Source organism: Eschrichtius robustus, chromosome 4, assembly GCF_028021215.1.
Source record: "Eschrichtius robustus isolate mEscRob2 chromosome 4, mEscRob2.pri, whole genome shotgun sequence".
Lineage (NCBI taxonomy): Eukaryota > Metazoa > Chordata > Mammalia > Artiodactyla > Eschrichtiidae > Eschrichtius > Eschrichtius robustus.
The window spans coordinates 132,193,932-132,207,376 of record NC_090827.1 but is presented as its reverse complement, the minus strand read 5'-3'; the positions used below and the strand labels follow the sequence as shown (position 1 = coordinate 132,207,376).

The 13,445-nt window shown below is 37.2% G+C and overlaps 1 protein-coding gene across 1 annotated transcript in view; it reads left to right on the top strand.

The window, feature by feature from the left end:
- The window catches only part of TNIP3 (TNFAIP3 interacting protein 3), a 92,806-nt gene that overhangs the window by 56,203 nt on the left and 23,158 nt on the right, over nucleotides 1-13,445 (top strand). The window contains exons 3-7 of the mRNA XM_068542331.1: nucleotides 1,955-2,041; nucleotides 5,253-5,333; nucleotides 7,030-7,095; nucleotides 8,521-8,628; nucleotides 10,695-10,823. Coding sequence (XP_068398432.1) covers nucleotides 1,955-2,041; nucleotides 5,253-5,333; nucleotides 7,030-7,095; nucleotides 8,521-8,628; nucleotides 10,695-10,823 — 471 coding nt within the window. The remainder of the gene's footprint in view (nucleotides 1-1,954; nucleotides 2,042-5,252; nucleotides 5,334-7,029; nucleotides 7,096-8,520; nucleotides 8,629-10,694; nucleotides 10,824-13,445) is intronic.

The following is a 13,445-nucleotide window of genomic DNA, read 5'->3' as shown; positions in this document are numbered from 1 at the left end:
TTATTCCTAGGACTGTACTAATGCAAATTCCTTTTTTCTCAAACTGAACTTGGGACACTCCAGAAGAGTTATTGTTTATTCATAAATCACCACTTGGCTCTCTGGAGCTAATAGAAAATCTGTTCGTTGTTAAACTGCCATAGCAGAAAAAGAGGGAAAAATTTATAATGAAAAATGCAAAGATACAGGATTTCCATTCAGTAGAATCACTCACATCATGATGGGTTACAACGATGAATGTGCAACAGGATACCCACACAGAGGGGACCCAAAGACGACAGTGCCTGGCAAGAAAATGTTCTTTCTAACCATTTCTTTAGGTCAGTGTTAACACATCCACTGGGTTATTATTACCAAATACACAAATAAGGCTGAAGGGAACCTTGAACCATATATAATTAATATATAATTATGTTTTGTGTGTGTGTGTGTGTGTGTTTGGGGCGGGGATTGAGAGGGAAAAAATATATTTTTATGTTATTGTCTTTTTTATTCTTTTCTGATGAGTAGATTTTTACTGTTAATGAAGTGTCAGTCGCCAGGAAATCCCTGCTTATATTCCCTAAAATCAAATCATATGTGAGTCATAAGTTTTACCTTTAGAACTCTGAACAATTTCATTCCCACTTGTATTTTTGGATATTGCCTTAAGGAAATATCATTCTATTTCACTCAAGTGTACCCCCCAAACAGACCAAGAAACCAGCAGAAAGTAAATACACACACACACACACACACACACACTCCAGGTGGAGAGAGCCACAGATATCAGGGGGCGTGACCAGTTCAGGAAGCAGAGGGAATTCAGTTCGTCTGGAGCCCAAGAATTGGAGATGGGTAGAAGATCTAAAGGAGAAAAAGGAGGGCCAAATCTTAGCCACCCATTCATTCCCTTTTAAAGAATCTGAATTTCAGGAGTTTAAGGATTTATCCTACGTATATGTGGATATCAAATAGGGAGGTCTAAAGAAAAACGTAAATTAAGTGATTGACTAAATTCTTCCTTTTCTCCTTTCAGCAACACATTCTTTCCTTTCTATATTGTTGCCTTGTCTTCTGTTCCCTCTCCTCCAAGTCAAGAATGAGGTCTTCTGCTCTATCACGGCCCATCTGTGTAGCTCCAAACATCTGCTTTCCGTGCTTTTATCTGCCTTACTTATAATGTGCTCCATTATCTCAGTGCCCTGTAAAACGACAAGCCAACTCATTAAAGCTAAATGTTAGTGCAAAGATTTTACTTCCATGGGATCATGGAGAAAATGTGGACAACCTATGGAAAAGACAGTCTTGAGACTTTACACTTGAGAACCAAGTTTAAACTTCCTGCCAATACAGAAGATTAGTTTTTACGAACAATACCCAATAACTTTGTAATGAATTATTTTCTTTTCAGTTCCATGAGAATTATGTATGACTCATTAAATTCTGCACAGCTAAGCTGACATGTATAAGGCGTTGCCAGAAAATCCTTCCCTTAGGGAAGCAAGGAACTGGGCTGTCAAAAAGTCAACAGTTACCTAATTGATCTGGAAATACAGTGAAGTTACGGCAGCTAGTCTACTGAGGAAAGACTTGGCTTGCCTAGGCCTTCTGTGGTAACTTCTTCCTCCAGTGGGAGAAACTGCCAGTAAGGGAAGAATGGCAATTTACATACCATAGCAAGGCTTATCTGCCTTGTGTGTTAGTCACAGCCTGCAGCTTGAGACATGCTGGGAAATCCCTATCTGGAAGAGAAGAAAAGTTATAATCACACTTGCTGTGCTTTTAACCTTATTCTGTATAATTCACATACAGAGTCACTTCTGTACATTTTCAGTGAAAAACTGTTGCTATTATTTTCTATCATCAGTTAACTATTTGTGTGGTATTTTAAAAATTATATATATATTTGCTCTCACTTTAAAAGACACCACTAAGAGATATTTTCTTTGCTTCTTTCTTTCTGCTCTCCAAGACTCCAGGAAAGCCAGCTTCCGTGACACATTTCCTACAGTCCACAACTAGAATGAGTGGTACAGAAAGTTCTACGGAGCATGCAGAGGTAAGAACGCATTTCTAGGGGAAGAATTGACCATATATATCATCGACAGCATTGCTAATGGCGAATTATGCAATGATTAATAAGAGTAGAAATGGCTAGTTTGCTTTCTTTAGCTAAGATCTGCTCTATATATTTCAAGAATGTTATTCAACAAAGGAAAAATATCTAGGTGACTGGTTACATTTCCTTTGACACCTCTGAGCTACATTTCTTCTTTTACAAAGTGAGAAATAAAATCTTGTCCTGTCAGCTTTTCAATTCTATGTGTTTCATATTTTGCTCTTGATTTCAAGGAATTTGGTTTAATGTAAAATGTAAAAAGAATATTATATTTGTGTGGTTAGAAATGAAAGCTATTATAGCAATAGAGTATCTATGGTGAAATACTTCTATATACGTAATTAATACCACAGTCATTGTTCTGTTACTGGTTACTGCAACAGATACTTACTAATTGAATGAATGAATGAAAGTGCTTTCTTAAAGATTTTTTTGGAGATAACTAATATATAATAGGAAACTGAGACTTTTTGGTACATTTAGGTATTTAATTTAGCAGTCTCAGAACTTGGATCTTTTAGAAGTTGGTCTGGGTATTAGGGTAAATGAGAAATCAAGGTCCAAATACTTTGAACACAGATTACATTTTATAGGGGATAAATGTTCTTTAAATGAGCCCTTAGAAGGACCAGTGACTAAAAATCTTTCTATGCCTTTATTAGCAACTGGGAAGCACAGCAAAAACAAGTGAAAAGTTTCCCCAAAACTTTGTATTTAACTGATTTTCTTTCATTTTAATGCACACCTAAGACATATGAATGGTGGTAAAATGTTGATTAACCCTCAGAGAGATCCCTAGTGATACATTTATGACTCATAAGCCATACCTATTGCTGTGCTTTCTCTGTCTTGCAGATTTAATATCTTTACTAAATCATTTTATAAATGATTTTTATAAAGTTATTTAAAAGTAACTCATTTATAAGAAAATCAAGGGTCAAAATATTTCATAATTTTTTTCCAGAGAAAATTATATATGGAAAAAAATGCATGCTATCTGATTACTCTTAATCTAGATTCCCAGAAAGTAGGGTCATACAAATATTTGTTGGTCACAGATTTTTTTTTTTTTTTTTTTTTTTTTTGGTCTATATCACAAATAGAAAAAAGACTTTTTTTGAGGACCTAAAATTCATATTCCGAAGCATGGTATGGAATGGAAGAAACTTGAACTTTAGTGTAACTCATGATAATCAGTGGTATTTATTAAAAATAGAGGTGGGATAAATAGGTGGAGCACAGAGGATTTTTAAGACAGTGAAACTACTCTCCATGATACTACAAATGATAGATACATGTCATTACACATTCGTCTAAATCCATAGAATGTACAACAGCAAGAGGGAACCCTAAGGTAAACTGTGGATTTGGGTGATAATGATGTGTCAATGTAGGCTCATCTATTAACAAATATACTACTCTGATGGGGGATGCCAATAACGGGGAAGGCTACCCATTTGTTGGGGCAATAGGTATGTGGGAAATCTCTATACTCTCCACTCAATTTTTCTGTGAACCTAGAACTGCTTTAAAAAGTAGTCTATTAAAAAGAAGATAGAGGTGCTACGGCTCCCTTTCAGAAATTCTGATCAGTGTTCAGGGTGCCCTATGTTTAGCAAGCTCCCAGGGTGATTCTGATGTGCTCTAGTGGTGAGAACCACTGGTCTAGAATCCAGTCTCACCAAATCTCTGCTTCACAGAGCCCAGGACACACTAAGTAGGGTTGGCTCACAGCATTCTCCAAATCAGAGATGCCTGATATTTAGTCTGTGCTGATCCAGAATAAGTCGAGTCCCTTGGAAGTCTTCCTAAAAAAGGGAAATCTCAATTGCAGGACCCAACATATTTGTCACCTGGAGATTGATGTCACTTCTGGCACTGGGCTAAACCACCTTGAGGCCAGAAGCAGGTATAATCATTCTCATTGTGTTGACCTACAGAAGAATGGCTTTTTAAATGCAGTCTTACTTACACATGGATCTGAATAGGAAGTAGCTAAGAAAACTAAGAACAGCATCTATAGAGGTATAAAATACCGTCAAATCCTAAAACATTGTGAGACAAAGGTAGGTAGAGAAAAGATAGAAAATAGTTTTGTAAATCATTTCTAATGAAAAAAGTCCTTGAAATCCTATGATGATTGCAAAACAGCATTTCCTGTAACGCTTGTGGCAAAGGCCAACATGTTTTGAAAATATTTCTTAATTGCTCATGAATACCCTTAAGCAATTTCGTGGTCCACAATAGCTATTGAGCCTGAAACTGAATAGCAGATTTAGGGACGACCCTCATTACCCCATTCATTGTATTACTTATATGACTCAGCCATGCGATGGTTTTAAGACTACTGAGTTAAAACAGAGAAAACAGTACTTAAGAAAACTTTGTTGATGGTCGATTTAGACAGATGTCAGGGAGTTTCCAGAGCTTTTGTGCTTTCTTTAAATGAATAATATTTTTTTTTTAAAAACTGAAAAGAAAGGTGGTTAATTTTTCACCATACCAATGATTTATTATTAATCTAAATTTGTCACCTAGTAGCTTTATACAAAGGGCTGGTTAAAATTACAAAATACCAGATAATCTATGCCCACCTCTATAACATAATCATAAGGATGGTCATTGAGGTAGTTAATTTATTGTATTATTGTTTCAGAATCAATCTGTTGCCATTTAACTGTAGTGTGTTGGTCTTTTTTTCTTGGTGGTTCTATCACTTCTCTGACTTTTGCCAGGGCCACTCTTCAGATCATGGGTATGTCTACAAAAATGAGTTTTTAGAAATGTTTACCAGGTAAATACCTAACATATATCCATGAAACTTACTTGATTTCTATATACATTATACTCTGAATTTTCATTTTTTTGGAAAAGGATTGAAATCCAAATTCATAAAATCCTAATTTCTTGCTTGTCCATTATATAGATACATTTGTAATTTATTAGAGAATTATTTTGGTACTTAATTCATATAAAAGAGTCTAAAATATAAAGCTTTGTGATCAACAGGTCTCTATGAAGGACTATGGTGTGAGCATTATTATTGCTAAAATATTTTTATGAATTACAACACAAGAGTTTGTGAAGAGAAGCATTTCTCCTGTTTATAGACTGTTCTGTTTCACTCTTTTTCTTTTTTTTTTTTTTTAAGTGGACTCAATCATCGAGAAGAAAGAACTTAACAAATTCCCTTGAACAAAAGATAAGGTGCCTGGAAAAACAGAGAAAAGAGGTAATTTTGAAATATTAGTTGAAGCAACATGTGCCGTGGATTAATGCTGAGAATAAAATAGGCACCTAGTGCCTTTTATTTTTGTTATTGGGTCACAGTATTTATCTTAAGGATACTGGACTGCATTATTTTGAGAGCAAATACTTCTTTCTTATTCACCTACATATCTCTTACTCGGTCTCTCAGTGCTTGTGCAAATGAATAAAAATGACAAAGCCATAAATCCAATAATTATAATCTTAATTTTTTTTTAAACTTAGACATTTCCTCCACATGGGCTAGGTGAGCTTATCATCTGTGCCCTTTATGCTTGGCACTTGACACACCTTGAAACTCAAACTGTCAGAGGCTTTATTGCATCATTGATTAGGTGCTATGACTTCATGAGTTGGGCATCTGACCAACAGGGGTTAAGGAGCATTAGCATAAAAGAAATTTGTTTTAAAATGTCATCGGGAATGTGATGGATATTACTTTGAGTTCTGTTTTTCTGAGTTTAATGAATATTAGAACCTCTTTATTCTCCTTGACAGAGAAAGAGGTAAAAAGTTAACAGTTTTGGCACTCTGTTGTCAATTTTGTAATTCCTTTTCGAAATCATTTTCTATGCTACAGCCTTCATGTTTTCTCCTATGGTTTCCTCTACCCTTCTTTGATACTGCATAAAATAGTGTGCCCTTCTGGAAAATTACTGAACTATAGCAGAGTAATGTTACCATAGCATAGAAATGTTAGTCCCTAAAATAACAACAGATCAGGGATCTTTACATAATAATATTATATAGTCTTATAATAAATAGTCATATCTATTTCCAGCATAAGAGTTACCTAGCAACTGCCACTCTGGATTAGATATTTTGTTTTGTAATTAAGAGAAAGTCTTGCTACATTTTAGTCATTGTGACAGTCTTCTCCATGTCTGTCCCATATTTATAGGTGTTGGAATTTCTCTTAATGTGGAAAGTTGTAGACTTCCCTTACAAGAAAACTGAAAACAGGTCTCAGTGTTTTTTCTTTCATCTATTTGGCACACAGTTTTAAAACTTCCAAATTGTTTGCAGCCTAAATTGTTTCTAAATATTTTCTTATGACAAGACTATTATTCCCTGAAAAACCTATGCTTCCAAAAAGGTGATATTATCCATTAGCTGAGTATATAATACAAATCATGTACTGATTTTTTTAAAAAACACAGTATTGCAAGCAAATGATTATCAGTTAATTGAACTTGGAATTTTTTAATATAAATTCTGCCTTTAAAAAGCTAGAAGAAATATTTCATTATACAAATCAATGTAAGCACAAAAAATATGGAAAGGTTTTAAAAAAGGCCCTTCAAATATTAATAAATCTTACATAAAACCATTAATACTTACAATTTTTTATCAGATTCTGGTTAGATTAAACAAGAAGATGAAAATTCAAATAACTAAGCAAAGTTAGAAGTTGCTAATAAACTGTTCAACTGACTAGTCAAGATATACCTAAGGCTTAATAGTTTTTCATATGTGAACCCATTATGAAAGGCGAATGTGTTCAAGTAACTTATCCCAGATCTACCAGAACTTGGTGGAAGGAATACTGTCTTCACCCATGGCTTCCAAAACCTTAGTAGCCTCGAAAAGTGATTTCATTTTGGCTAAATTTCCAAATGGGCAAAATCCTGTGTTGATTTACCAAACTTTAATAATTTCAGCTCCTGGAAGTTAACCAGCGATGGGATCAGCAATTTAGAAGCATGAAAGAGTTATACGAAAGAAAGGTAAACACCGCTCTGTTTGGTATTTGCTTTAAATCAGTAATCTGGGGGAGACAAGTATGTGAAGATTCTCATTGATTTCAACTACAGGAGATTTGTGGATAGCCAGCTGTCTGTTGAAAAATGATAAGGGGGAGGGTGCTGAGTGCATTATTGGCCTCTTGGTACTGAAGATTAATGAACGAAGGAACGTGTCAGTGAAATGTCTTAAGCATGGCAAAAGAAAGGTACTAAATATAGCCCCCAGTGCTGTCTCTAGAGTTCTTGCCCACATTTATCATAGCTCACACAGTATCCTGGCCTCGGCTTTGTTACTAGCAGCCATAAAAACACAAGGTTATAAGTGCGGTGAGAAATGGCTTAAAGTTCATACTTTTTTATGCAAGGCTACTTCTCTAATTCTTTACAGCATAAGCTGTTTTCCACAGAAAAAGAGACAAGCAGTGTTAGCGGTGAAAGTGTGAGGGGAAGTGGGGAATCCCTTCTTCTCTCCAAAGCATGTTCTCTGTCAAGAAACTTTTGCTTTGGTGAGAAAGAAATTTTTAGGAGGAAATATATTTTAAAGGGTAAAAGTCAGTTTATAGTTTAAAACCATTCCATGTTCTAAAAGAGAGGAAAGAGAAAGTAAACTCCCCCAAATAATTCAGAATCAAGAAACTTGACCACAAGTGAGTAATACATTAGTATTGCTCTTTTCTTCCTCATTTTGATACTCAGAGTACTAAATTTGGAAAGAGCAGGATAACGTTTCACTACACCAGGCCATGGTCAAGCCACCGTATAATATTCGGTCTGGACAGCTTTGGGATCTCCAAATTTTAAGGGACATGATCCCAGAGAAAATTGTTTAAGCTGCCTTCCTGAACGGCTTGCAGCTGCATGAAGACCCAGGGTTAACAATGGTCACAGTTTCCATCTTTGATGAACTGCCTGTCCCTAAGGCTTTTCTCACTGGACCCTTGTCACTCAGACGACTAATTTGGCATTTAGTAGCAGGTCAGATGCTGCAGGTTACTGATGAGTTAAAGGTCATGTCTGTTTTTCGGCAAGGTAGGCATATTCACTTATCCCCTATCCTTCGCTGTCCTTTTCAGATCAGATGAGGCACACCTTGCGAGCTGAGAATAGAATGACACGCCTAGAAGGCTCCCTTAAGGTCTACGGGTTTATTTCCTCGAAAGTGGTGTGGTCTAAGAGAAAGGAGGCTGGAGGCCGTTTTGGTGTTTGCTTTTTTTTCTTGCAGAGGAAACTTCTTTTTAAAAGCAAAAGACCCGATCTTGGTTTGGGGCGGTGGGAAGAAGAGCCACTCCCTAGGGGACGCCCAAGACTGAGTCAGTTCTGTCCCCGGGTGCTTAGGCTGGGAATAAATCCAGGGGTTTGTGGGCTTCAGGCGAGGTGTCGGCAGCTGTCTGTGAACCACTTCTACAGGTCGCAGAGCTGAAAACGAAACTGGACGCCGCAGAAAGCTTCCCAGGCACGCTGGAGAAGGAGCTGCCGCAGAGCCAGAGGGAGAGCGACCGGCAGCAGCGCGAGGAGGTGGGCGGGGCTCGGGGAGCGACGTCTCCGCCCCCAGGAGCGCGCGGTAGTGGGTGGGGGCGGGGGCACCTGCCTCCAGACGGTTGAACACCAACCGTTTATTCAAATCAACCCTCTGCAGAGCGGTGACCGATGGGCAAGGCTGTACGGGTTACGCAAGTCCCCAGAGCCAAAAATAGGGGCCACTTCTCTAGAATCAGAAGGCGGGAGGTGCCCGGCTCACTTCCTTCTTTGCCGCGCAAACAGGCAGACCTTCATTTGCCCGGCTCCTCCCGCGGGGAGAACTGAGCCGGGGCTTCGGGGTATCTTTCTCGGACATTGCCGCCTCGGAGAAAATTCATTTTGCGTTCTTGCTTTTACTCATACCGATCATTTTTATTACCAGTGTTGATAATGCGACAATTCCTTGTATTTGTACAGCTGCTTTTCAGCTTACAGAGAGCTTTACAAATAAGTGTTACTTGTGTCATCTTAAAAATATAACATTTTTGAAAAGTATCTCACCCTCGTCGTCTCATTTAACATCCTCAGCCCATCTGTGAGGAGACTCTTATTTTTGCCGTTTTAGAGATGAGAAGGCTGAGACGTAGGGCTTCGATGACTTAATGTCGTCGATCATGTAGCACGTGGAAAAATGGGACTTGAGCCCAGTCTCCAGACTGGAAGGCCCCTTTAATCCTCCTGAGAACTAGAAGGTGGCCATTGAGGTGATGGCCTCTCTTAAAATAGACTCCCGGTTTTACTTTTAGTTATGGGACTCCATGGATTTGTAGAAAATGGGAGGAGACCCTTGAGCTCTAATGGCCTCTCATTTTTTTCAGGCATGTTAGGAAAGAACGAGAAGGGTAGATTTTCTCTGGTGAAGTCTTGTGATGCAGTTGGCTGTGCTTTAAAACGTGCACAAATCTTAAGGCAATGTCACAAATCAGTGCAGACATCATCAGTCCAGGTTCCCTTCCTTGCTTAGCAACTCCCTTTCTGCCACGTAAGAACCTTTCGGTTCCATGTACTCGCAGCACAGGAATCATGGTAATTTTTTCCCTATGCAGTTGGGACCATTTTCTTGTGGAAATAATTTTCTCTTAAACTATGCTAAGTTAGAAAAAGATTGGTAAATTTTCTATGTGTACATATGGACCTATTCTGTTTAAACAAAGGCAAAGAGAAGTGTTTTCACTTTTAAAGAAAACGACTCACCTAAAGTGGATTTCTTTAATCATTGTGATGGGAAATATTAGCTATTAAAATAATATACTTTAACATATATCTTAGCTACTTCCTCATCTCGATTTACCTAAATTCCAGAATGTTTATTTTACTGGGTTAAAACTGCAGTCTCATTAAAAATTCAATTCACTCCACAAAAAGTTTACTGTCCAGAATATAAAATTAAGAGATAGGAGGCAGATGTTGTCTGAATCCAGAGTCTGTTAGTGTCTAAGCCACCGACCTTGCTTCAGTTACTTAAAACACTGGATTCCTTGAAGGTGATCTGAAAAGTGGTGGAGTGATGGCAGTTGGACTAGCTCATCTCCACCTTTTAAAAGTAATCATCAGAACAATACAGTGTTCTGAATAATTATCTGTGGTGAAATGTCTTTTTTCCTGAGGTTTTATCTTTTATCCTCTTCTCCTTCTCTCACCAGTCCTGAATGATGCAGGATTGGGCTTTGAGATATTTGGTATCTTTTGTTGCAATGACACTTTGCATATTAGAACTTTCAGTTATTTTTACCGAGTCACTCTTTCATCACCTTGTAAGGGTGCATAGCAAGTAGCTTTTTCTGCAGACCCATTTGACCCTTGAAAGTGAGGAGTGGGGATTCTGATAGCTTGTTCTGGGGTCATGAAACTTAGTAGCAGTAAGGATAACATAAAGATTTCTTCTATCCTAATCCTGACCTCCACCCAGAGATTATTGCTCAAATGGAATGTTAAGTGAAAATCTAGCAGGTCCTGTTTCTTGTTTGTTTGTTTGTTTGTTTTTTATTTCAGAAGTAGTCCTACAATATCATCTCATCTGAATTTTATTGATTTTGAATTTGTTTTCTTGCTTTCTACTTCAGAAGGAAAAGGAGAGCCTAAATGAAGAATTACATGAATTGAAGAGAGAGAATAAGCTTTTGAAGGAAAAAAATGCTCTCGCGAACCAGAAGAAGCAACATTTTGAATGCGAAATAAAACGCCTCAATAAGGTATCAGGCCAGGTGAAGCTGGAGAGATCAAATGAGAGGTTTCTGTATAAAGAGCACTGTCTGGGCTGAGGCTCACAGCAAAATCCACACTGCAATGCAGCTCACAGTCTCGGGGGCTTGCACGGGAGGTCTCTGTAATTGCATAAATCACTCCTCTCTGCTTCATTCAGCCATACTTGGCTAAGAATTTTTTGGGGAATTCATGTCTCTGCAAAGAATTGTCATTAAAGAAAGAGATAAGGAGAAATTATAGAGAGAGTAAGAACTTTTTTTTTGGTAGTTCAAAGAACCACATAAAGCAAGTGGGTGTTTGCGAATAGTAGCGTTATCTCTTGGTCAACCGCAAAAGTTTCCTGAGGAAAGCAGGCTGCTCTTTAAAATCATCACTGTGGAGCTGCTGAGTGTAATACAGACTATATGGAAGCAGGCTAAATGCCAAACCCAAAAATGAGATGGCGGCCTTCCTGAGAATAAGCCTAAAACTCACCTTTAATGGGGGGTTGGGGAGTGGGGTGTAGGTCTATTAAGAAAATGCTGGTGATTTAATGCCTTTGCTCCAACAATTCAAAGGAGCCTGTGAATTGTTGCAAAAGGATGACGTGTGTGTGTGTGTGTGTGTGTGTGTGTGTGTGTTGTTTTAATGGACTAAACCTTAATTTTCTTGCAGGGAGGGATTGCTGACTTGTTCAGGGAAAAAAAATAAATCCTTTGCTGTTGACTTTTCCAAGAGCCACGTCGTATGTGGACCATAGTAATACTTGTAGTACATGGTTGAGTTGAGATAGTCATCTCTCAAGCTAGATATTTCTTGACCAAAGTAACAGAAATTATCTTCTAAAAAAAGAGTAGGTGGTTGACTGGCCTTAAACACGTGCTCAGTGCTTGCCTTTGGGACCATGTGCCATCTTGTAGTTAAGTAGTATTCAGAGGTGTAACTTAAATATCCCCAAAGTGTTAACTATATGCCTGTATGGTTGATAGGGTGCTTTACAAATGTCATGCTATGTTTGATCTGTTTATAGGGCAAGTTATTATTCAGGAGAAAATGAGAAATTGGAGATTGACTTCGTAAACAATGTACTTCTCTGTCGTTTAAGAGAGAAAAACAATGTTCAGAGATACAAATTCAGGGCAAATGAATTTTCTGTCTTAATCACTGCTGGAAATCCTTCACAAATGAATTAGAGGAACTGACATTAATTGAGATTATATTTGAAATCTCTCCCATTTTTAATATGTTATTACTTATCAGTTTTCTTCTGTTCTCTATTTCTATAAATGTAGGCACAAGGATATAAAGCCTGTAGAAATTAAAACAGCCAAGAACTCTGTTTTTTACTCAAACCCATGTATAACCTTCATTTTTGTGTAGGTGTGTTTATAGAAAATTTTTTTTAATTAGTAAAAACTTTAAAACTCATGATTATAATCATAAAATCTCAATGAGAAAAATTAATTTGAGTAAAATTCAGAGCTTGTCATCTTCTCAAAGAGGATTTTTCTGGTTATCTTAATTAAAATTGCATACTCCACTTCTAATATTTCCTGTTTTAATTTTTCCTTGGAATTCATTGCATTCTAGTATATGCATAATGTCTCATATTTATTATCTTAATTGTATCCTGTCTCCCAGTCTTGATTGTAAGCGCCATGTGGGCAGGATATTTGCAGGGCAGACTTCTCTCCTAGGCAAGATGGACACAGTATTGAGGGCCCACAATACTTACAGTGGCCCATTAATATGCTTAATTCCTCTTAAAGTCAGAGGAAAAAAACTAAAGTATGAGGTTGAAAAAACATTTTCATATTAATATTAACATATTCATCTTTGTAAGAATGCAATTATAATATATAATTTTACTACATATTTATTTGGAGGAAGGGACTCACAAAGACAACAGTCATAATGGGGCCCTGAGTTTCTCTATTTTGTTCACTGCTATATTCCAAGTGCCTAGAACAGGGCCTTGCTCATAATATGTTCTTAAATATTTGTTGACTGGATGAATGGATGAATTAACTAATTAATGTAATTTGCTGGTACATAATATGTTCAGTAGCCAACTTTGGCCCTGAGATTCATGCTTTAATAGGCGTAACACATTACTTATGAGTAGTAAGAAAAAATAAAAGGTACTTCAAGCCAGAAAAGATTTCATCTCACACATGTATACCTTCAACTGTCACTTTAAAAACATAGACAGAAAGTGATGAGCTATAAAGATATTTTTTTTCTCATTTTTTTCTCATTTAGTGCAAAGAGATTTTTTTCTCATTTAGGTTTTTTCTCATTTAGTATTAGTGTCTAATGAAATGTAAGAAATTATTATTTTACAGTATAGATTTTTCTTCTGTTCTCTTTTACCACTGCAATAAATAGAAGTTACTCAAAATGATGATTTGGGTAGCTAATTGTACACACCATTCATCACAGCATGGAAATTTGGGGTCCATTCTGCTTGCACAAACCCACTGCCTGCTGACCCGGTCTCAGCAGAAATTGGTAGCATGTCACCTTAGCAGTTAACATATGGTTTTCAGAAGTTCACACAACTGTGTGTACTGAATTTTACTTATTTGCTTTGAGGGAGATACCTAAGGGCATTGTTTTCATCAGGTTCT